At 37.6% G+C, this 24,034-nt stretch overlaps 1 protein-coding gene across 3 annotated transcripts in view; it reads right to left on the bottom strand.

The window, feature by feature from the left end:
* Positions 1 to 2,761: 2,761 nt before the first annotated feature.
* Positions 2,762 to 24,034, bottom strand: part of AKAP12 (A-kinase anchoring protein 12) — a 126,603-nt gene continuing 105,330 nt past the window's right edge. For all 3 annotated transcript variants that reach the window (XM_069069673.1, XM_069069675.1, XM_069069674.1), the window contains 2 exons: positions 12,507 to 17,427; positions 2,762 to 5,714 (listed from right to left, as the gene is read on the bottom strand). In XM_069069673.1, the coding sequence (XP_068925774.1) occupies positions 12,515 to 17,427 (4,913 nt within the window). In that variant the 3' untranslated portion in view covers positions 2,762 to 5,714; positions 12,507 to 12,514. The remainder of the gene's footprint in view (positions 5,715 to 12,506; positions 17,428 to 24,034) is intronic.

Here is a 24,034-nt window from a genome sequence, read left to right on the forward strand (position 1 = left end):
CAGGGAGTAAGTACACTTACTTGAACTGTAATTTTTATGACCGGTTTCACAGATTCCCAACTCTAATGCCTCTGTGATGTAGCAGATAACATTCATTCAGTGGGGGGAAATAGTGTTATTCCTTATTGTTCCCTGTCATTTGGCATGACCCCTTCCATGCAGATTAAATGAAATTTGATTAGAATCGAATAGGTCTGCCCTATTGAGAAGAATCGAAAGTTGAGTGGTCATAAAAAACTAAGGTTTAGACTGAGATGCATGTAAAGGCAGAGTTTGACTATTTTAGCAGCTGGTTACCACCAATGTTTGGGTTAAATCACTGTACAATTCCAGATACCTGGTTTTAGAAATTGGGGATGTGATGAGTGAAGGGAAGAATAAATCTCAGTTTGTGTTGTTCTATTTGGGCAATTATGCTCTACTACAGATAATAGGGAAGGAAGAAGTTGGGAAATTTGGATTTTTTTTTTTTTGCAGTAAAGCATTGAAATTGCTGTCTTTTAAATTTTTTAACGAATGGTTTTTCCCCTATATTCATGCATTGGTTATTAATTGGGCACAACTACCTGATAATGTTTCACCTATGCATGAATCAAGACAGATAAGTCACATATACTATTTTTATTTGAAAATGGTTGTCACTTCTTCAGCCTCAATTTCATCACATCTATAAAATGTGGTTAGACTGGAAGATGATCTAAGTAAGATCCCTTCCTACCAAAATGCCTGCCCTACCTAACTCAGTTAACTAGTTTTACTGAAAGTGTTTTAAAAAGTACAAAAAACATAATCAGTTTTTAGACAAATATTGAAGCCTGAATTCAAAAATAAAAAAGCTTAATTTAGGGGATAATTAAACTGCTCCCCCCCCCCCAAAAAAAATCCCTTTAGAAGAGGAATCAGTGAAGATATCCTCTATAGAAGATTTGCCTAGTACTTACAGGCAGGAATATTGCTTTACAGATCACTAATCTTCCCCCCCATCCATGTCATTTAACTCACCTCAGTCTGGGGGGAAGTTAACTCAAATGTTACAAGTTTTAGGCCAGTTAAGAGCAACTGAAAATTAAGATAAAGCATCTCTCAAATGAAGTCAACAGGACTCATTTAGAAAGAAAAAAATTATATCCAACTTGCGACTGTGGACTGATAAAATGAGGTGCACCCGGGGCGGCCAGGTGGCTCAGCGAGTAAGAGTACCGGCTCCAGTGTTGGGACGACCTGGAGATCGAATCCCGGGCTCAGACACTCAGCACCACACCCAGAAATAACTGGCTGTGTAACCTGGAGCAAGTTACTTAACCCTGATTGCTTATTAAAAAAAAAAAAAATGAGGTGCACCTGTGTGTGTGCTTCTGTCTCATGGGGTGACGAAGCTGGCATGCAATTAACCATCAGAAATACCTCCTCTTTGGCAACATACTTCATCTAGAGTAGATGACCTCTCTGTTTCCAGCATTTTTAAAGAGTCTGATTCCTGATGAGACCCTGTTCGTTTTTGTATTTGGAGACAAAAAATCTGAGGTAATTCAATACTGTAACATCATCTACAGTGAACCAACAGTCAGTGACGTTTTTAAGAAGAAATTACAGAAGCTAGTAACATTTTTCATTTCTAAATTAGCAAGCTCTAGAGAAATATACACCTTGAATATGCTTGAAGCACTAAGTATTGGCTGACCCTTTAAAGCATCAATGTTTTATGCAAATCAGCCTCCGTGCTTAATGGTTTTTCAAGATATCTAGAGGAACCTAGTTATAGAAAACTAAAATGAGGTTGAGGTTTTCTTTCCCTTCACTTGAGGGCCTTTGTTATTTTACTTTTCAACCACCCCAAAGCACTGAGCTAGGATCGAAGATGTATCCTTAGCCAATACCTTTCCTGCATGATTTTTGGGTGTGTCCTAAATCGTGTTCCACAGGTTTCCTTTTAAAAATGGGGTTAAGAGCTACTAGCCTAATCCAGATGGCTCTTAGGAAAAGAAAGTGCTATAAAGTAGGAAGTGGTATTTTAACAATAGTGCAATGTTAGACCACTGATTTGGGAACCAGACCTGGGTTGTCCTCATGTGACCTTGGACAAACAATCTGCAAAATGAGGGTTTTATAGTACATGAACTCTCAAGTTCTAAGCATTGGTAAATCCCAATCTTCCTGGGTCTCATTTACGCATTAGATGATGTGATGTTTAAGGTACCTTCCAGTTATAAATCTGTAATCCTAGCTCTAGATTATCTATCTCCCAAATCCCTTGTAAATTCTACCAACCTATGATCCAATCCCATGGTTCTAGCTGTGCCTAGAAATGAGGGGAACACAAAAGTTATCACATTTAAAAGTTCTTTCCATTACTTAACCCTCAGGTGTAGGACTTTCAACATATAAATTCAGCATTTACAGTAAAATGTTGTGGATTTGGTCTATGTTAAGTACTAAAAATTACTAGTTATGACACACTGGGCAAATCACAATTTCTGGGCCCAGGTTTCATCACCTCTGGGGTTATGCTTTGGGAATAATGACCAGTAAAATTTCTCCTACATCTCAAATGTTCATCTATAACTTAAGAATCACCAATCTATTAGTTATTTTATCTGGTCTTAAGCCCCGATGGACCCAATATATTACTTGGAGGAAAATATCACAAAGTCTGAGTGGGAGAAAAAGAGGAAAACTCTTAACTATATGCCATTAGCAATTACTATATGAAGGGAACAGCACTCAAAACTGAATTATGAATACAGAAAGAAAACCCATTAGATACTATTTGATTGTATTTTATTTAGATAAATGAAAATCTACCCTAAAAACCAAAACTAACCAAATATCTTGTAACCCAATGCCTTGGAATAGAAAAATCTGCAAAGCTTAAAGCTTAAACCCAAGTTAAAGTTAACAGCCTTCAACTGAATAGTGTAGTTCCAGAGATCAAGGCAAAATATTGGAACAAAGTACATCTAATTTGTTACAGAGACATCTAATTTGTATCATTAATAAAATAATCTTACGGTGCTAGTTCATAGTCCTCAGTGACAAGAAATGTCAAGTTTATAATAGCTGCATTTTCTAATGTACAAGCTTTCATGTTGATATATACGTATATATAAAAGCAAAGTTAGGCACTTGCTCCCCAATTCCTACCAACAATTTACATTAGCTAAAGCTAGCCTTGAGGTCTAAACAGGATTTATTTTATACATTAACAGCAACTTTAAAAATTCTATCAAAATTCCAGCTCATGCTAGTGATGTTCATTTTTACCTGCTGCAGTTTTAACAATATGGTTTAGCGGATATAGGTATACAATATTTATTTTTTTTAAATGTCCCATGACACATTCAGGTGTTGGTACAAAAAAAAAAAGCAAGTAATATAACATCTGGAGAATGGACTTTGATGACTGCAGTTTTCCAAAGTTGAGGCAATCAGGGAAAAAACATGGTATGAAGGTGTTTATTTAAAAAAGGAAACTATTTTACTGATTTTGCATGAGTTAGGCAATTCCATACTTGTTTGAGCAAAGAGTTTCTACTTCTATTTTAGAAAGGAAGAAAACAATATATCCAATATTTAGGACTCTGACACAATACTAGTTCTAATACGTTGTCTTTTTCTGCTAAGAGCAAGCAAATGGAAATTTTTTTGTTTCATTGGTACAAGACATTCCTAAGTGAGGAAACTCCCTCTACCAATTTGGGTAAGCCCCTTCTCTGCAATTTATCTTAAAGGACTGGCTAAAGCACTTGGAGGTTACAGTGATTTACCCAGAATCACAGAAGCACTATAGAAGACAGGACTGAAACCCCAGATCTTCCTTAACTCCAGGCCAACCCACCACTACTCCATACAGCCTCTTATAAAATTGTATCTCCCTGAATATGTTAAAGGCCATTATTCATTATTTAGTATGAAATACCTTAGGGTGAAAAGCAAAATTTTGTGGCTAATTTTTCTTGAATTGTTCACAACAAAATAACAAACTTTAGCAGTAAATTACATGGGGAGAGCAGACTTTTTGGCCAAATGGATCTGCAGGTCTTAGTTCTCCAACTGTTTTAAGTATTTAATTTTCATGATAGACAGTAACTTGTTAAGTGAAAACACTACACAGATATAAAAAACAAAGGCCTCCAATGTTTGAAGTTTGCATGCTATTTGCATGAAAGATCATAATTGGAAGTATTCTGACATTTTCCCAAGTTCCTTACGTATTAGCCCAGGTACTTTTTATTTATGAGAGGCTTCTTAAAATTTCTTCCCAGAATAACCTATTTGCTTTAGGCAAATTTTAAGTGAAGATGTTACCGTGCCCCAGAAAACTGAATAACTTTCAAGAAATCACCACCAGATGGTAGAATTGCACCAATAATGACAGCTCGGTATATGGCTAGTCTTTGCCAATGGTAAAGATCCCCAAAAGGAAAGAACTGTCACTAAACAAGGGTTTTAAATATGCAGTCCAGACTTCCGTAAGACAGCCATCTTTTAAAGTGGTGATGTGAATGCCCCTTGATATATTCAGAGCTTAGCAGTTCAAGCCTACCTGGTTTGATTAATATGACCCAAATGCTTTACAAAGTTAGTACCAGGTTTCCTACATTCTAATAAGACCAACAAACCTAAGTGTAAGCAAATATTTTATTTAAATCACTTGTCAAATCACAGTTTACCAAATGTATATGAACATAATGAAACACTGTTAAGACAAGTGGGCATATATATATGGAGAAGACATAATCTATTATCTATCAAAAACCACTTTCTAAAGAACTTGCCTTATTTCATGCTGTGTGTATGTGGATATGATCCAGGATACAAGAACAATAGAATCCAAAAACTTAAAGCAATGCATTCTTTTCTCAGTAACATCAAAAACATGTTTTTGCTCAGTACTTAAGCACACTCATGTCTAACATCCATTCTGAAATAAAGGAAGGCCTAAAAATTTGCAGAATTTTAAATTGTTGAGACTTCCGGCAACTTTCACTGGAGCTTAAAGCAAAATCCATCAACAAGTTAACTTTCTAAGTGTTCAAAAATTTTCACTGTGTTGAATGAAAAAGCCCCTATTTCAGAGTAATGATACAAGTGGGGATCTCAACATGAATGGATATTTCAAGGAGGAACTGTACCTTTGGAATAGGAAGGCCTCTCATGAAAGCAGCAAATGAAGCCTCACTTATTGTTTTCTTGTGGTTCAACTCCACAGTGCTTTACCATGGTCATGTGCACTTGGCATTTCATATAATATGTGATAGAGTATCTCCTTAACCAGTAAGTGAAGGAAAATATACAATAAGAACAGAACAAGGTTTATTTAAGATATACATATAAATACATGAAGAATTACACTCCAGTTCTGGAAGCATTTTAAACTAAGATTTGGAATATAAGAAACTAAATGTTTCCAACTCCTCTCAAAGTTCAGAATTAAGGTCATTAAATCAGAAACATCACATGTTATCAAGTGAAAAAAAAAAGAGAAATGTCTCAAAAAGAGGAAATGTTAACATCCAAACATAGAAGAACGAGAAGTATAGCTCCTGGTGTCTCAGGGTTGTCAGTGGCTCTCTTGGAATGGCTTCAGGTAGTAAGACCTAATCTTCTGTTCTCACAGTTCAGGAACATTAGTCTTGAATCTAATCAGCAGCAGCCTTCACTTTCTTACATGGCCTTCTTCACATTCTGGTCCTACAACACACATTCTGAATTAACTACAGAGAAAAAAAAGAATAAAAAAGAAATAGCATCAGTAGGTTCTTCTCTGTACTAAGACAATGAAAGAAGATAAAAAAAAAGTATCTGAGGGTCCTCATGAATGACAGGCACTGTAAACAATGACCCAAAATAACTAAAACCCTTCCAGCAAAAATTAGTGAGTTTTTTTTGCGTGTAAATTTGTATTCATTTTAAATTTAAATACAAAGCAAAGGGGGAAAAAAAGAACATTTCTACATAAAACAAATTTGATTTCGAGAAAACCTATGTAACGCTATACATTGTTTTCAAAGCTATTCAGCTTTTCTTTGCTTCCTATGTTTTCTTTTGTTCTCTGCTGTGTCCTTTTTATTTTTTCCCTCCCTCTCCCCATTAGTGAGATTTTTTTTTGAACTAAAAGCTCCTAGTATGCCAAACAGCTGACATTTAAATATCACTTTCTAGTTTACACTGCACTATTGTGTACTATGAGTATCACCACAACTCTTTGAAATTATGAGTACACATACACGTGCATGGGAGATACCTGGTTAGAAGAGATATACTTTGGTCTATAAGGCAATATTTTGCATAATAGACACCTTGTGGGAGGACTCTATAAAGCAGTATTTTGGTTTACCTTATCAATCATGAATTTTTAAATTCTCAATTAATTGTAAAGATGTGGCTTACTGAAACATATGGATTGCTAAACCTGCCTATTCCTTTCTTACATCTTCAGAAAGGATAATTACAATGTGGATGTACAATCTTATGATTTTGTTATGATAAGAGTAGGTACAGGGTCTGAAACTTAATTTTATCCTTTACTTTGTTCCTCCTATTACAGTGCAGCTCATTATTTTCCCCTCGAACATTTGGTTATCTTGTCCCCCCCCCTTTCCAATATCCTGAAATCTGATCTCATAAGACCAGAAAGTAGTTATCTCCAACCCAAATCCATGTCTTTACTTGATCTAGTCCAGAGATGTTAGTACATAAACTACAATTAACGCTGTGATATCCTTTTTGCAAAAGCTTAACATGAGCACTTCAAGGCGAAATACTCCCAAGAACCCCATCAAATAGTGATTTTTGTCTTTGGGTATATAGCAATCAAAGGCCACATTCCTTTTATCTGCCTCACCTTTTAGCTTCCACTTTCTTATGTCATCTAAAGTTTCATTTGGAGAATGTGATTACTGATATTATTCTGCTCCAACAGCATGTCTGCTGAGTCACTGAACAAGCCTATCATACTTAAAATACCAACAGCTAACAGACAAAATGAGTCTCAGCACCTTCTATCCATTTCCCTACAGAAGTGGAAGGGGACCACACAGAATGGATGATTGTATTTCTTAGCTCTGCCTTGCCAGCACCTAAAAAAGTACCTTGCTTTAAAACATACTTCAAATAAACTGAACAACTAAAGATATTTATGTAAATCATCCTCGGCATTTAACAACCCTTTGGTTTTCATTAAGCTTTTGATTATTTATTTTCTGAATAGCAGCTGACAAACTCTTTTCTTTCTTAATTGTATAACCTGTACTTAAGTACAGACAATTTAGAATAGTGACCACAAAGTACGAAATGTGACATTTTCTTTTGAACTGTGGTCATAAAAACTGGAATGGGTTTCTTGATGCCAAACATATAATTATTCACAGTTAAGAAAGAATATAGCATTTTCAGGTGGCCTTTCTCTGAATGCTCCCTAGCTTATCGATGGAATTTTAAAAATATGGCAAGAGAACTAAGCATAATACTCCAGATGTGTTCTGGCTAGCAAAGAATATGTAAGATGGTTTATTTATGCCTCTCCTATATAGCCCAAGATTACTGTTGTTGTGCATTATTGAAATCCAATAAAACCACTGGATCTTTTTCAGACATACCTTCCCTTTCTGTGCTTTTGAAGTTGATTTTTCATTTATGACTTTACATGTATGTATCCCTATAGAATTGATTCACTCCAAAGCTCTAGCATGCTTTTTGGATCCTGTCATCCAATTCCAAGTGAATGAAAAATAAGAGGCACAGATTCAAACACAGAAACTTGGGGTACTACCAGAGACCTGGAACGGCTTGCACGGCCTTCCTCCCCACCCCCATTCCCTTTCCCATTTCTTGACCATTCTGTGAGACTACAGAGAACTCCGGGCCCTAAAGTGTGCAAAAGCACTTCTTGATTCCTTGAAGCATACCCAGAACATCCCATCCCAAAGCCATTTTCATTTGCAAAACTTTTAAACTAAAGGTCTAGGAAATGACTTACCCAAAGCCACACAGACAGTCTAAATCAGGGCTTCTTAAACTTGTTCCACTCTCTACCCCTTCAGTGACCCTCTATGGGTTTCAACCCACAGTTTAAGAGGCACTACTCTAAATTCAAATCCAGTATTCTTTCACTGAAACACAATGCCTCTCCTTCCTCCCACCCATATCTAAATTTTAGGGAGCAGCTATCTTGGGGCACAAGTGATTTTACCCTCAGCTTTTCTATTTGTACCCTGGGCTCTACGATATAGGAAAACTTGAGTAGTTGGGTAGGGCAAAACTTTGTAAGGGGAAAAGGGAAAGGATCCAAACTGGGGAGGCAGCTGCATTCAGTAAAATACAGCCCAGACCCTATATCTCCACCCAACCTCCCTTCCCCTCTACACCTAGGGCATGCAAATCCGGTCTTAATCACCTCATGCACAATTCTTTCCACAAGTAAAGCAGCAGAACTTAATGAGGCAGGCTTTCTCCAGCTCTCCCTCTCCATTACCAGCCCAACCTGGGAATAACTCTACCCATGCTCCATTACTGGAACTCACCTCACCATCAGGCCCTATCCCCTGCTTTCCTCCTAAGAGGAATATAATTTCCCAACCTTGAGGCAATTTCCACCCTATAGTAAAACAGTGGTCTATCCTAGTTAGTTTCAGAGAATAGAATCTTAAAAACTATAGACCAGTAATACTGATTTCTAATCCTGGAAAAATTCTGGACCTTATTAAAGGAACATTTAGAAAGGAAAAGGGCAACCTTTAAGTCTCAAAAGGAAGCAATGAACAAATGGGGTGAGAACAGCCTAATTTCCTTTTTTGATCAGGGTCAAGGGAGTGTTATAGAGAGTTAATTTAAATAGCTTCTAGCAAAGAATTTAATAAAGGTCTTCCATAATATTCTATGGACAGGTTTAAGAGACAGGCTAAGTGTTAGTACAGTTAGACCAGTGAATAACTTTCCTGAGAGACAAGCAGTCAATCAGACATCTCAGGAGCTCCCTAGCCAAAGCCCTGAAAAACACCTTTATGTTCTTCTTTCCCACAAGAGCTAGCAGTAAGTCCCAGATCAATTCACCTGGGGTAAAGTTAATAAAAAGCAGTCCCAAGGCTACACCACAACTTCCTAGCTCCTAATAGTCCCAGCTAGAATTGTGGAAATGTGGGAAGTTATCATAGGAAATTCCTCAATTCCACCAGTAAGTCTCCTGGCCCACAAAAACAGCCAAACCCCAAAGAGAAGACATTATTGGGTTGATGTCAACTTGAAGTAGCATTTCTTTGTGCCTGACCCTGTGCTATTTTAAGTTTTATCATCAGTGACTTGGATAAAGGGATAGATGCCATGTTTTATACAATTTTCAGAAACACAAACCTAGGAGAGATAGCTACACACTGGATACCAAGCCAGGGTCAAAAATGTCAACAAACTAGAAAATTAGGATAACTATAATTAAATGAATAGGGATGACGTACTTGTGTTAAAAAAAATCAAGCATACACATACAAGGTATGTGAGAGGAATGGCTGGACAGAAGTTTATCTGAAAAAGGTACAGAGCTGAAAGGGAGGACATTGAGGGGGTAGGGGGGAAGGAACCTAATACAAGCTTGAGTACCTTCATGGGAAGCACAGGGCAAAGGTTTGGGGGGTTTATAGTCCTACTGTATTCAGAGTGGCAGGGTGGCAAAAGTACAAGGTTGGAAGTCCAGAGACTGGGGTTCAGGTCTGACACTAGCTCTACAACCAAGAGCAAGTCATTTATTTAATCTCTGGGTCTAACTTCCTTTATAAATGATAATAATAGTATATACCTTGTAAAGGAAAACATTTTCAAAAGACTTAAATCTCCGATCAATTCAATGATTAAACATAATTCCAGGTCTTATAATAAAGAATGCTGAGTTACATGCCTTCTAACAGAATGATAAAACCAAGAATGCAGAATGATATATATTTTTGGATGTAGTATATCTGGGGATTTATTTTGCTTGACTATGCTTATGTGTGGGTTTGTTGTTTTTGTTTTCCAATTTGAGGAAGGTATCCATCAGGTAGAAAGGGGAGCTACTGAAAAGGGTTGTTACCCAAAAGGAGAGTACCCCACAGATTAAAGCAAGAAGGTGGTCACTGAAAACCTTTTTAAATGTGTAAAAGGGAACAGAAATTCAGAAGGAAACACAAACAGAACAGCTTTAAAAGAAACAGGCTGAATTTATATTATATACATTTGAAATCAAGTACTGTGTCCAGGTTCATGGTTTCATTTATAAACTACATTGCATGTGGAATTTCTTTTTAGTGTTGAAATTTAGAAAGTAAAAAAAAAAATAAGCAAAAATAATATCATGTACCTGGGGGAGGAGGTTGTTGTTCAAGATCACATGTATGCAAAGGGCTTTGCAACCTTAAAAGCAGTGTCTAAAAGTTAAGTAATTTTTATTATGACACCACCCTGCTCGAACCCTTTGTAGGTTGCTGTATTTAGCTTTTAGTATTGCCACATTTGAAGGTTTGGATGAGATGGGAACACCAAGAGAAAGGTAGCCAGCATGCTTATTGAAGGGTCTAAAAATCATGCCATACTAATATGGGCTGAAGATACTGGAAACGTATAATCTATGTAAGAGAAGACACAGGCAAAAAATCTACATCTATGATCAAGTGACCTAGAAGCCAGTCTTCAAGTATTTGAAAGACTATGAAGTGGAAGAGAGATTTGATTTTTTTCTTTTCTCTCAGAGAACGGAATCAGGTAATATGGGAAGTTATAAAGAGGAAAATTTAGGCTTGATGAAAAACAATTAGAACTAACCAAAAGTGGGAGAGCACTGGCTCAGGAAGTAATAGGTTCACCTATTTTAAGAGGTTTTTAAGAGAAGGGTAACTGAGTGAGCTGTAGAGAGGATTCAGTTATAGGTTGGACTAGATGACTTTAAAGAGTCCCTTCAACTCTGAAATTTGTAGACTCAGACTTGGGCTCAAATTTGCACAACAGTGTGACCATGGCAAGGCTCTCTCCCTTCTCAGTATCATTTAACTCATCAGTAAAATGTGAATAACAGTATCTGAGGCATGCACTTTATAGAGTTGTAAGTTAGAATACTTTGTGAACTGTATACCAAATCATTAAAAAAAAAAATCACATGATCATCATCAATGCTGGGATCTCCCCATGAAGAATTTCCATCAATGCATATAGGCTTCTTTCTCTGCCCCTTGTACTCTTGAATGCTGCCTGGAGCTCTAAAAGATTAAGGAGTTTTCCCAGAATCACCCAGCCAGCACAGGCCAGAGGCAAGACTGGAACTCAGGTCATTCCCCACTCCTCTGGAGTCTAAGGCTTCTTAAAAATGTTTCCACTTGCAGACCCTTTAGCACTTTTTAAACTGGGGGTCACAACCCCCTATCGGGAGTGTAGACCAACACTCCCTCCCCACGATGCTGCCACCCAACTTCTCATTGAGCAACATGAATACAAACCAATTCACAAAAACCACACTTGTGGGAGGCAAAAAACAAAAACAAAAACAAAACAAAACACAAAACAAAACAAAAAATGAGGAAGTAGGTGCCAAAGGAATGAAAGATGAACAAATTATGATGTGCAAATGTAATGGGACACAATTCTATTATAATAAATGACCAATAGGAAATTCAGAAAATTAAGACATAAGCCCTGATAGAGTGGAATATGCAAAGCCAGGAATACAATGTTCCAAACAACTTAAAAACACTACAAGGCAGCCTAATATATTAATTGCAGTAGCCATCCTCTGGTTCCAGAGAACACACTATATACTTCCCTCCTCAGAAACAAAGTGGGAAACTCCAGGAAGCATATACCATTAGAAAATGTATCCTTAGTCATTTTTGTTACATGTTAATTTTTTTGCTTTTGTCACAGGGGAGGGTTCAATGGCAGGAAGGCCATTTTTAATACAAAACACAAAAACATCAATCGACCATTAAAAATGAGGTGGAAATGCTCACCTATTGTCATTCATGTGCTATTTTTAAGGAAGAGAGAAATTTGCCTTGTACCAACCAATAAAACTAAGTCAGAAAATCTCTTTTGACTGCTTATTCAAAAAGTGAATTTTACTTCTCAGAAGCAGGCTGAACTGCTTAGGGGGAAAACCTGATGCAAAATGCTCAAGGCCCTTGATTGCATATTTAAATAGGCTAAATGTAATGTTGTAAATACCAATGTCAAAGATTCATTCATTAGTTTTGTGTCATTACTAGGACTACACAATAGGGATTATTGTTGCTATTGATTTGTAGCAAAAAACATGAGCCTGAATTTTTTTTTTTAATGTTTCAGATGACATTAGACTCTGGTAGAAGCATGGCTTTGTGTGTCCTAGACTAGGTGGGTCATAACTGTCACTTGAACTCTTTGAGCTCCCTCTTCCACAAGGCTGTAAACCTCACATGATTATTGTGAAAGAATAAGAATATACATAAAACTGTAGATGTATAACAAACATGGAATGCTATTTAACAAGAAAAAAAAGGCAATGTACTTACATCATGCCTCAAGACTCCTTGGGTGCTGATTTTGGTGGAGACTCACAAGGCTCATCATGTTTATGTACCTCCTCTTGTGTCTGTGTTTTGGTATGTTCTACTGACTGGTTATAAATTTCTTTTTCTACCTGAAGTACTAGCCTTTCTTGGCATTCCAGACCCTGGACAGTTTCCTTTAGTTTTGGTCCATTTGAATCTATGGACTCTTTGCATAGGTCACTACTTTCCCCTGGTACTAATTTTGGATCATCTGAGTGGTCAATTGCAGTGTCATCTTCAGTTTCTCCTTTAGGTACATGTTTTGATTTATCAGGTACTTCTCCTGATGTTGTACTGTCAATTTTTGGCTCACTCTTTGTTTCAATGGCTTCTTCTTTTTCTTCTAGCTGTGGTGCTGCTTCATCATGCTGCTGTTCACCTAACTTTAATTCAGGTATCTGTACCTCAATAGCCACTATCGTTTCAGAACCTTCAGAAACAGAGACTTCTTTGTAAATATCAGAAATTACAGGTGCATCTGGAGTTTGCTCAACAGCTACTGGCCCTAAGTTTTCAGTTGTAACAGATTTGATTTCACACTGTGCTATCAGTTCACTTTCATTTCTTTCAGATACATGTATAGTAGTACCCTCCTCCTCTTCAGGCTTTCTTATCTGAGACTGTTCCTCTGCATTAAGTATAAAAGTTTGAGTGTTTAGATCTTTGGCACTAACAAGTTGATCAACAGCAGTCTGAATAACATTTTGGACAATTCTGGTGCTCTGGGTTTTGATAGTCAAAATGTCATCTTCATCCTTTCCAGGTTCTACTTGGGTTAAAGTTGGTTTGACTTCCTGAGAAACAACTTCAACACTGGCTGCATCTAACAGTTTCTGGGACTCTTCCTCTGGTCTTTTCATGAAGTCAGAGCTTTTGATAGTCTCTGTAATAGCAGATACTTTAACTGTTTTTGCTTTTTCTTGAATTCCAGACTCTGTGAGAGACTGCTTTTCCGTAAGTACTACTTGGTCTGACCAAGCAGTATCAGAGTGTTGAATACTTCCAGAAGGTATTTTTTCAGCTACTAATTGAACATTTACAGAATCCAGATTTTCAGCTGATGTTTCTGAAAGATTTACAGCTTCTGCTACAGCCTTCTCTACTACTGCTGCCGCTGTTAACGGTAAAGATGCTTCTTGGGTCTCAGAGCTCTGAACTTTGAGAACTTCTGAGGATACTACCTGTTCCTGAACCAAGACCTCTCCCTCCACTGAAGCTGAGTAAGAACTTATCTGAAGTTCAACCTTTTCAGAACTGTTTTTGTATTCTAATTTGTCTTCTTCAGGAATTTTTTTATCTTTCAGTTCAACTTGATCTATCTTTATCTGATCCATCACATCTGTGTGTAAAGAGACCTGTTCTTTAGCAGTTATTGTGTCTTTCACTTCCTGATCAACAAAAGGACCTGAATCTTGAACCACTTCAGTCCCTGAAAGGTTCTGTACCATTTGCACAACTATCTGTTCCTCAGTGGATGGTGGAACTTCTACTTTAGACTGTTCTTTGTTTCCCTGTGAAGACTGGAAACCAGGACTTTCCAGAGGTTTATCACTTGATACAGTGACTACTGTTCTTTCCATAATTGCAGATCCTAATGCAGGTACAGCATCACCAACATCACTGCCTTCTTGCTGCTTTATATCTTCAAAATGCACCACAAGAGTACCTTCATCCGCTCCTATTTCAACTGGTGTGATCTGTTCCATTGGAATTTGTGGTGTCTCAATACCTGTAGTCTCAGCTTGATAAGTTGTAAAATCACTGTATGATTTACATTCCTTCACTTCTATACTCCTTTCAACTTCGTTAAAGTTATTAAAGGTTTCTGAAGATGTTTGTTCAATTAATTCTTGTTGCCTATCATTAACGGCTAAATCTTCAGATGTTGCTGCTTGTACCTCTTCCTGCTCCTCAGTATCCACCACTTTACTGTCATCTAACCCAGCTGCTTCTCCAATTTCTAAGTTGATCTCTTGGTGATCACCACTTTGTTCAGCTTTTTTCGCATTCACTTCCTTTGGTATCTTAGCTTCAAGATTTTCCGGACTCTGATCTGCTAAAAGTATGTCTCCTGAATGAACAGTTGCTGTAATCTCAGATTCTTCAGACTGTTTAACTTTTTCTATAACTGCCTGAATGACTTCCTGAGTTCTTTGCTTAAGAGCTTCTAAATCTGGTGTGTCATCTTCTACCTCCTGCACAGGTGTAGCTTCTTCTGTACTATCAGGAGAGTCAGTCAACTGTGAAACTGCAGAAACCATTTCAGTAGTCTCTTCTGCACAAGAGGCTTCTGTTATTTCTGCTGCCTCTTCTGGAGCTGTCACTGCTTCACAAGTTAACTCTAGCTCACTAACAATTGTGTCACTGCTAGTGTCTTTTATATCTGGCAAGGTTTTAGTAATAGGTACTTCAACAAGAACTTCTTTTTCAAGTATCTCCTCACTCTGTTGTTTTGCTTGGTCTGTTGCTTCTTCAACAGGTTCTATAATTTTAGCAGAAATCCAAGATGGTGACCTTTCTTCAATACTTGTAATTGCTCTCTCTCCCTCTACAACAGTTACACTAACCGCATGAACCAGTCCCTCAACAGTCTCCTCTGTCCCTGGACCTTCTACTTGTCCAGATTTCATCTCATGCTGACTTGTTTTTGCCACTTCGGTGTTTTTTGCTTGTTGGGCTTCAATTTTCTCTTGTTCTGCTGCATCATACTCAGATAAAGGAACAACAGCTGGGATATCAGAATCATCTTCATTAACTCCTGTATGGTCTTCTTCAACAGGAATTTGTTCTTGCTTCCCATCTAGCCTTTTCTTTCTTCGACCAGGAATGAGTTTCTTGATTGATACCCAAGATTCTTCTTTCACAGGTTCTACATCTGAAGCAGAATGTTCTATGCCAGGAATAGTTACAGAGTCCTCATTTCTCTCTTCCATTTTTGATTTTGACTTTTTCCTTGGAGTAACTAGTCTTTTAAATGACACCCAAGTGGAAACTCCCTCACCTTCAAGTGGGCTTCCAGCTAGCTCAGGGGAAGAATTTATCTGCCCTTGATCACCTTCATGGGAATGTATATGTGTTATTTCTGTCCCAGATTCTTTGTTTTTTCCTGTATCTTCTGTTTTCTGGGAATCTCCACTAACAACTTTAGACCCTCCTTCTTCATCAGAAGATGATGACTTCCTTGCTCTTTTCTTGGAAGATCCTACACAAATTAAGGCTTCCCAGGATACTGAAGTATCAACCTTACGCTTTGGCTCTTCTGTCTTCTGATCATCCCCATGTCCTTTCATCTCATCCTGATTATCAGAGACTGCACTTTCAGTTGAAGACAGAGTAGCACTCTTTACTTTCTCTTCTTTAACTTCATCTTCTTTGTCACTTTCAGAAAGTCTTCTAACACGTTTCTTGGGTGTCACCATTTTTTTAAAAGATGCCCATGGAGTAACACCTTCTCTCTTTCTCTCTCCATCTGAAGTAGTACCTTCTTCTTCAATCTCAACCTCTTGTGGTGCTTCTACAATATCCTTCTCTACACAGGTAACCTCAGTCAATTCTTCAGGGGATGAAGCAGAGCTTTCACCCTTTTGTTCCTCTGGAGTTTCTGGAGAATCCACTGACACTTGTGTAAGTTCCCCTGATTCCTCTGGCTTTATTTCACCATCTCCTCTTTTCCCCTTATGTTTCTTTCCAGACAGTTTTTTTAAGCTAGTACCTGTAAAAAGTTTCTTTAATGGGCTTCCTTGTAATCTGCCTCTTTCTTGTGAGGATAGTATTTCTACCTCATTTGTGATGCCCTCATATTGCTGACACAAAGCTGATTCTTCAGGAATTGGTTCAACTAGTTTAATATAGTCATCTCCAGAGGCACAAATAAGTTCTCTGTTCTTGACCAGCTTCTCTGACACTTCAGCTTTCTGCAAATCTGCATTTGTTTCAATTGTGGCAAGGAACAAAGACCCAACAACCTGTTCTACCTTGGCGCTTTGATCTTCTGTTTGTTCTTGCTCTTCCACAGTACTGACATGAACTTCTGCTACCGTCTCCACCTTTTCATCAAACACCTCTGTGGCTAACGGAGCAACTTTCTCTTCAGAAGTTATGTGTGCTTCCTGAACTTCATCTTCAGGAGATCTATGTACTTTTTCATTCTCAGACACATTGGAATCTTTTATACTTTCAATGGCCTCCTGGGGAGGTACATGTTCAGAAACAGCTGACTGCTCAGTAGTATCTTCTTTCTTCCCTTCAGAAATCTCAACCATATCTCCTTTCCCTACCTCTTGCTCCTTTTTCTTCTCAGAAATCTCTGGCTCTTCCTCCTTAGATTTCCTAAAACTGGTCTTTTTTCTCCAGCCAGCCCAACCAAGACTGAAAAACTTTCTGAATGATGATATGCTTTCAGATTCAGAAGATTTGTTGCCTTTTTCTTGTTTCTCTTCCTCAGAACTCTTGCCTTCCTCGGGATCTGCACTGTCTCTTTGACTTTCTTCATCTGTCCCAACTAACTGGGTCGATTCAGTCTCTTTAGGTAATGTTCCATTTTCTGAACCAGAATCCTGATACTCATCAGCTCCATTTGTTTCCACATCATCGTCTTCATCTTTTTTGACTGTGAGTAATTCAACGGGATCAGACTTATCATTCTTATCCTTCTTCACAGTAAATTTAAAGCCAACAAACTTAAACACCTTTTTAAATCCAACATCATTGGACTGAGATTCTGTAGGTTGCTCCAACCCTTCTATGTTATTTTCTGACAAAGGCATTTGCTCAATTATTTCATGCACAGTCTCCTGAACATCCTGCACACTAGATGATGACCTAGCTATCAGAGTATTATCCACATCTTTTTCAGTCATGTTTTCAGAGTCTCTCTGTCCAACTGTTGGGAAAAGAAAAGAAAAGAAAAGAAAATTGTTAAAATAATTGTTCAGTAGATAATGTGTTCACTTAAGATGTAATCATAACTGACATTAAAGTCACACCACAGTATATTTTAGTGAACTCTACACATGGATCACTCCAAGGATATTTCTAAGCTAGTACTGACTAAACTTTCTAGGCAACTTGACAGCTTCTCCAACACCTTTGAGAATCTAGAAGCGCAAAGCACAATGTAATCTGCTGACCTAATGGAGGAATCTAGGTGAGTCATTTCTGGCCAGCAACAGACTCAGAAGGAATGAAAATAGATGTTTTCCCCAACCAAAAACTATATTTTAAACTTGTAAAATGTTGAAATTCCCCACTATGGGTCTCCCTTTTCGCGTCAGCCTGGCAGCTCTGAATGCAGAGGAGTAGGAAGGAGGGTGAGAACAGGAAACAAAGTAAACATTATCAGTTTTTAAAACATACATACTAAAACAATAACACCAATTCATTTATTTTACTTTGCTTCCTTTTCATCACTTCTCCATAGTATTAATTATAATTTATCATTAGTTACAAGGTATTAATCATAATCACCAGTCTTCTGAATTCAATGTCTAAAAATATCTTTTTTTGCAAACTCAATAAATGTGCCAACCTAAAGGGAAAATCACAAAAAAACCTATGATAATTGTAATTATAGCACTAAATAGATTCTCAAATTTATAAATTAATCAAAGTGATCCTCAACACAGTGATCCTGAAACTCTTAAAAAAAAAGACTACTTAATAAGTAAATTTACTTTTCAGTCTCTCTTGTTTGACTCAATTTTCTCATCTGTAAAATGAGCTGGAGAAGAAAATGGCAAACCATTCTAGTATTTTTGCCAAGAAAACCCCAAAGAGGGTCACAAAGAGTCAGTATCATGGAAACAACTAAACAACAACAAAATAAACATATTTTGGGATGAGGAGGAGAGGTGAAACAAGGAGACAAACATCCAAATACAAGAAGACATTACTTGTTCAGTTTAGGTGATCTCATCCAATTCAAGTCATCTTTTTACAAGTAAGGAAAACAAAGTCAAAGAGGTTATGAGACTTACCCAAAGCCACCCAGGTAACCACAAAGTCAGGAATCTAACCTAATTACTTTGACTCCAGATCCAGCAGTCATTTCACTGCATCATGCTGGATATCTCAAATTATATGCTAATAAGGTTAGAATTCCTTAAAATCTAGAATTATTAAGGGGATGGCATTCAGAAAGAATTGTCTTTTCCCAGAATCAGATGCTATTTGTTAAACGCACTGTCTTTTCTTCCCAATTTACCTATTTCTCCTCTTATTTTCAAAATTTCCTTTTTTGATTATTTGTTGATTTTAAAAATACTGGAAGGTATCAGTACTCAATAAAATAAAAATGGCAATACTAAAATGATTCACAGATTTAGTGTTATTCCAAACTACAAATGAGTTACTTGAAATGTTGAGATAAAATAAAATTGTTCTGGAAATGGGAGGGGGGGGAGGAGGAGAGGAAGCAGGAATTAAAAGGAAATACTAGACAACACCAGTCATTGAAACTACTTGGCTTTCAGTGTCAAAAGAAGAAATGCAAGCTATCAACAGTATAGAAAAATGTTCCAAATCACAACAAATAAAAGAAATACAAATTAAAATAAGTTCCACCTCACAATGTGGCAAAGATGACAAAAAAGAAAAAAGGCAGCTTTGGGAGGGACTGCAGAAGAGTAAGTAAAATAACATACTTCTGGTGGGAGGGGTTGAATTGGTCCAACCTGGAAAGCAATATGAACTATACTCACAAAGATACTCAATTAACACAATTAGGTACATATCCCCAACCCCAAAGAGATAAAAGGCAGAGAAAAACAGCTTGTATGTGCAAAAATATTTATTGTAGCAAAGAAGTTAAAAAGACAAGGGCATCTATCAATTAGGGAGTTGCACCATTTGTCTTGAAATGTAATGGAAATATTATTGTACCTTAAATAAAAAAATGACGAAAAGAGGGTATTCAGAGAAACCTAGAAAGATGTATATGTACTGATGCAGACTGAAGTGAACAAATACCAGGGAAACAATTCATACAATGATTCTAAGAAAAAAACTGTAAATAATGTATGAACTCTGATGTATTAACTAACAGATGTCATGATTCCAGAAGACTGAAGATAATATATTTTTCTACTTCCTGGCTGTGATGAATGTAGGTATAGAATGACACTTAAATTTGAGACACATTAATATGTGCATTTGTTAATTTAAAAAATTTTTATTTGGAACTGGTTTAAAAAACAGGAAAGATTAGTGGAATACCTTAAATAGGAAGACTGAAGAAGCAGTTATTAAACTCAATAAACCAGTGTTCTATAAGCTCAAGAACAAAAATTGCTTAAAACTCCCTGCCAAAAATTACTGGGAAAAATTTGGCATAGATTACATTGTGGTCATCATCTTAAACCATATATTACACTAAGCTCAAAATATATATGGCCTGAATATTAAAAGTTATACTATAAAAAATTAGAAAAAACATCAGCCACCTTTCCACAGCTATGATGGGGTGAAGGATAGAGGTAACAATAAAAAACATTTTAACTGAAATTATTTTGCAAAACAAAATTAACACAATTAAGTTAAGAAGTGAAGAGACGTGAAACATGATATTTCAGAAGTCAAAGGATTGAGGGTCAAAGCCAAGAAGAATTTGCCCAGCAAAACTGAGTATAATCCTATAAGGTGAAAAAGATCATTAATAAAATAGAAGACCTTCAATCATTCCTGATGAAAATACAAGAGCTGCATAGAAATTTAAAGTTCAAACACAGGAGTTAAAAGAAACATATGACAGTAAACATGAAAGAAGAATCAATTATCAGAGGCTAAACAATAATAAACTGCTTATATTCAAATATGAGATGATACATGTGTCTGCTATCATCTGGGGTCACAAAAGAAGCCTAATCTGACAAGGCCTGAGAAAGATTGTTGTTTCCAGAGAGAGGAAGAAGAAGACATGGTGGTGAAAGGGAGGGAGGAAAAGAGAAGAGACAGGAAGATTAGGGGAAGTTATCTCATCATTAGCATGTGCAAGGATTCCAGAGGTCTAATAATGAAACATGTTGTCCTCCCTTTTGATAGAGAAATGAAGGACTCACTGCAGAGTGAGACATACGATATTTTACAAGTACCACTTACCCAACAGGGTTGAATTGATAAAAATGCTTTACTGGGAAATATGCTTTTTCGATAAAAGCATATTAGTGCTTTTTAAGCATCAAATAACCACGGTTTAGCATTGTGATAAATTAATCAGGACAAAATTTTCCTGATTTCTGCAGAATTTTATATTGCTTAGCTCTCATATACTTTATACATTATTAGAAATCACAATACCAGATTGGGAGCTAGATATAAAATTGAACAAATGCACATCTACTCTCTATTTAGTCTGGGAATAAGTAATGTTCTAAGTAAGATTATATTCATATAATGCTTTATATTTATAAAGTAATATACACACATTCTCCTACTTGGTTCTCAGTAACCTTGTAGGCCAGGTGGCATTTCTACCCACTGCAACAAACTAATTTAGAATGATTGTGACTTAAGGCTACACAGTGTGCTGGTGGCAGAACCAGGATCTGAACAAAGGGATATTAACTCTTTCATGAATATTAATAACTTCATGAATATACTATATTAGCAAAGCTCCCAGATATTTTGTTTTATTTCAGTTTGGAAATTTAAGTATGCCTTTTGATTAGACCAGAATGAGATGTTTATAGTAAATTAGCCTGGGTAGTTGAAAAGCAGTTGAAATTAAATGCTGACTTGAGGGAAGAAAAAAAGTAAAACTGGATGTTATTTGTACTGAGAGTTCCTACTTGGGTTAGAATCACAAAAAGTATTTGTTGTCCAACCTGGCTAAGTTGCACAGTAAATAGAACGCCGAGCCTGGAGTTAGTTAGAAAGATCAGAGTTTGGATCCAACCTCAGACACTTACTAGCTGTATACCTCTGAGCAAGTCACTTACCCTCCGTTTGCCTCACTTTCCTCATCTGTTGTGAGCATTAAATGAGACGATGGTACATAATATGTGCTATATAAATGTTAGTTATTATTATACCTAATATTTTCAGCTTCCTGATTACACTATTAAGCTCTTTCCCTTCCTCTAAGTAATTGCATACATTGCTGCTATTTTAAACATACTAAAAACACTTCTCATGTCATTCCAATAACTCAACTTTTGATGAGTCCATAATACTTACAGGGAAAAACCCTAAGATTTCTCTGTATTTTAACCCCAACCTAATTTTTAGCCTTACTTTTGCATTACTCTCCTCCCTTGCTCTGCCAAAGTTGTCTCATGTCAATCTCTGACCAAAGCATCCTTCCTGCTTTCCCAAAAACCTTTTCTATTCACCCACTCTTCCCTTGACCTTTTTTTTCTTAGTGAGACAACTGGGGTGAAGTAACTTATCCAGGCTCACACAGCTACTGTCAGGTATGTGGGGCCAGATTGGAACTCAGGTGTTCCTGACTCCAGGAGATGGTCTATCCATTGTGCCACATAGCTGTCCCTCTTCTTTCCACTTTGAAATGCTTTCCCTAATTCTTGTCCAGATCCTTTCTATCCTTACTCATATTGTAACATGACATGCTGTAATGGAAATGCAAATTTAAAGATCTTCCCTGCCCCTGGGCTAAAGTGCACCTGGAGCCTGGGGTGGGAGGCTTGTTTTTCAGTTGATACTTTTTGATTGGCCAGTGGGTCCAAAAGGTTGTTACATTCTCTGAGGAAGGAGAAGGCTATATAAGCCCTGATGTGTAGCTTTGTTTTGGGGGCTCACTTTGAGAAGTGTTCTGTGATTTGATCTGGATTCTGAGAAGCTGTTGTCCAGAGCCCCCCGGCTTTGAAAAACCCAGATGTTGAAAACCAGATGTTGATTTGGTATGGATGGTTGGACAGTTTGGAAATCTGTCTACTTGATCTTTCTCTGACTTGATAATTCTGTCTGTGTATTCTGGAGTTCAGGGTGCTGACCTTTTTCCCCTGAACAAGGTAAACGATATATGTCTGACTGATTAAAGTAAGCCTATTAACCCATTTTGAAATGCTTTCTTTTATCAAAGCAGATCCAAGAACCTGTGGTGGCAGCAACCCTGAGGACGCTTGGGGTGCTTGCTGTTACACATGCTTATCTCTGCTGCAGTGTTAGAGTCCAAGGGGATCTCTCCAAGTCCTCATCCTAAGCACTGTCTTTCACATGGTGGTTGGTAGGGAAACATTAAAATGAACATCTGACATTATGACATCACAGAATCATACATTTAAAAGTGTAAGGGACATGAAGAGCCTCTAGTTCAACCTCCTCCCTTTTTATAGATGACGTCAAGAGAAGTTAAGTGACTTCTCCAAGGTCAAACCGGTGACTTCTCTGACTCCAAATCCAGGACTCTCTTCCTGGCATCACATGCCTTCTGATGTAACTTTTCATATTATCTGCCTATACGTGACCAGGTCTCTCTACATCCCACCTCTCCAAGTATGGATTTGCATAAAGCTGGGAAAACAGCATGGAGAACCCTGAGGTCAGAAGACCTGGTTCAAACCCCATCTCTGAATCCATTATCACACCCAACCAGAGGAAGCAAGGTGATTACAGTTCTGGGCCTGGAGTTCAAATTCAGCCTAAGCCACTTACTAGCTGAGTTACCCTGGGCAATTCACTTAACCCTGTAAATATCCCCCTGTAAAACCCTTGAACAGCACCTACTTTCAAGAGTTTGTTGTGAGGATCAAACGAGATAACACTTGTTAAGTGCTTGGCACATAGTAAGTTCTATACAAATATTTGCTATTATTATTATTAATAGACTTCTGTAGGAGAATCAAATGATATAATTGCAAAGGACTTAGCATAGCGCCTGGAACATAGTAAGGTCATTTATAAATAAATATATATATTAAGTATTATTAATAGGTTGTTGTGGGAGGATGAAATGGGATAATAATTGCAAAGCACAGTCCCTAACCCTGTGTGTTACTTGTTAACAATTATTACCTCGGTAAAGCGCTTAGCACGGCGCTGGGCACACAGGAGGCATTTAATACTCGTTTCCTTCCTTCTTGACTCCTGCGTCCCCAAACCCGTTGACCGTTAAAAAACACACACCTCCACTTTATAAACGGCAAAGGCAGGTGTAGCGCGACGCCTATCATCAAAGTACGAAAGGCTGAGGGGCGGTCCCTTAGACTTAGGTTTCCCTAAAACTATTACACACAGAAGAAGGAAGAGGTAATTTCGGGGCCATCCACGTGACGCACTTTTAAGGCGCCCCCAAAGGAAGCGGCAGACCCAGCCTCCCCTGGCCCAGCCACTCGTTTCGTGGGGGAAAGAAGTCCAGGTAACAAACATCGTCACTGTTGACATCCCCAAACCCAGACCCCAGCCGCTCCTTCTTCAAGAAGGTGCAGGAAAAAAGGAAAGCCCTGCTTTCCCTCCAATTTCCTCCCCACCCACGCCCTCCATTATCCTCCATCTCCCCGTCTTTGGAGCCTTCCAGAGGTTGATCTCAGTGGTCT

The sequence above is a fragment of the Petaurus breviceps genome, unplaced genomic scaffold (genome assembly GCF_028583685.1).
Source record: "Petaurus breviceps papuanus isolate PSGF00001 unplaced genomic scaffold, PetGlider_PUasm1.0 90784, whole genome shotgun sequence".
Lineage (NCBI taxonomy): Eukaryota > Metazoa > Chordata > Mammalia > Diprotodontia > Petauridae > Petaurus > Petaurus breviceps.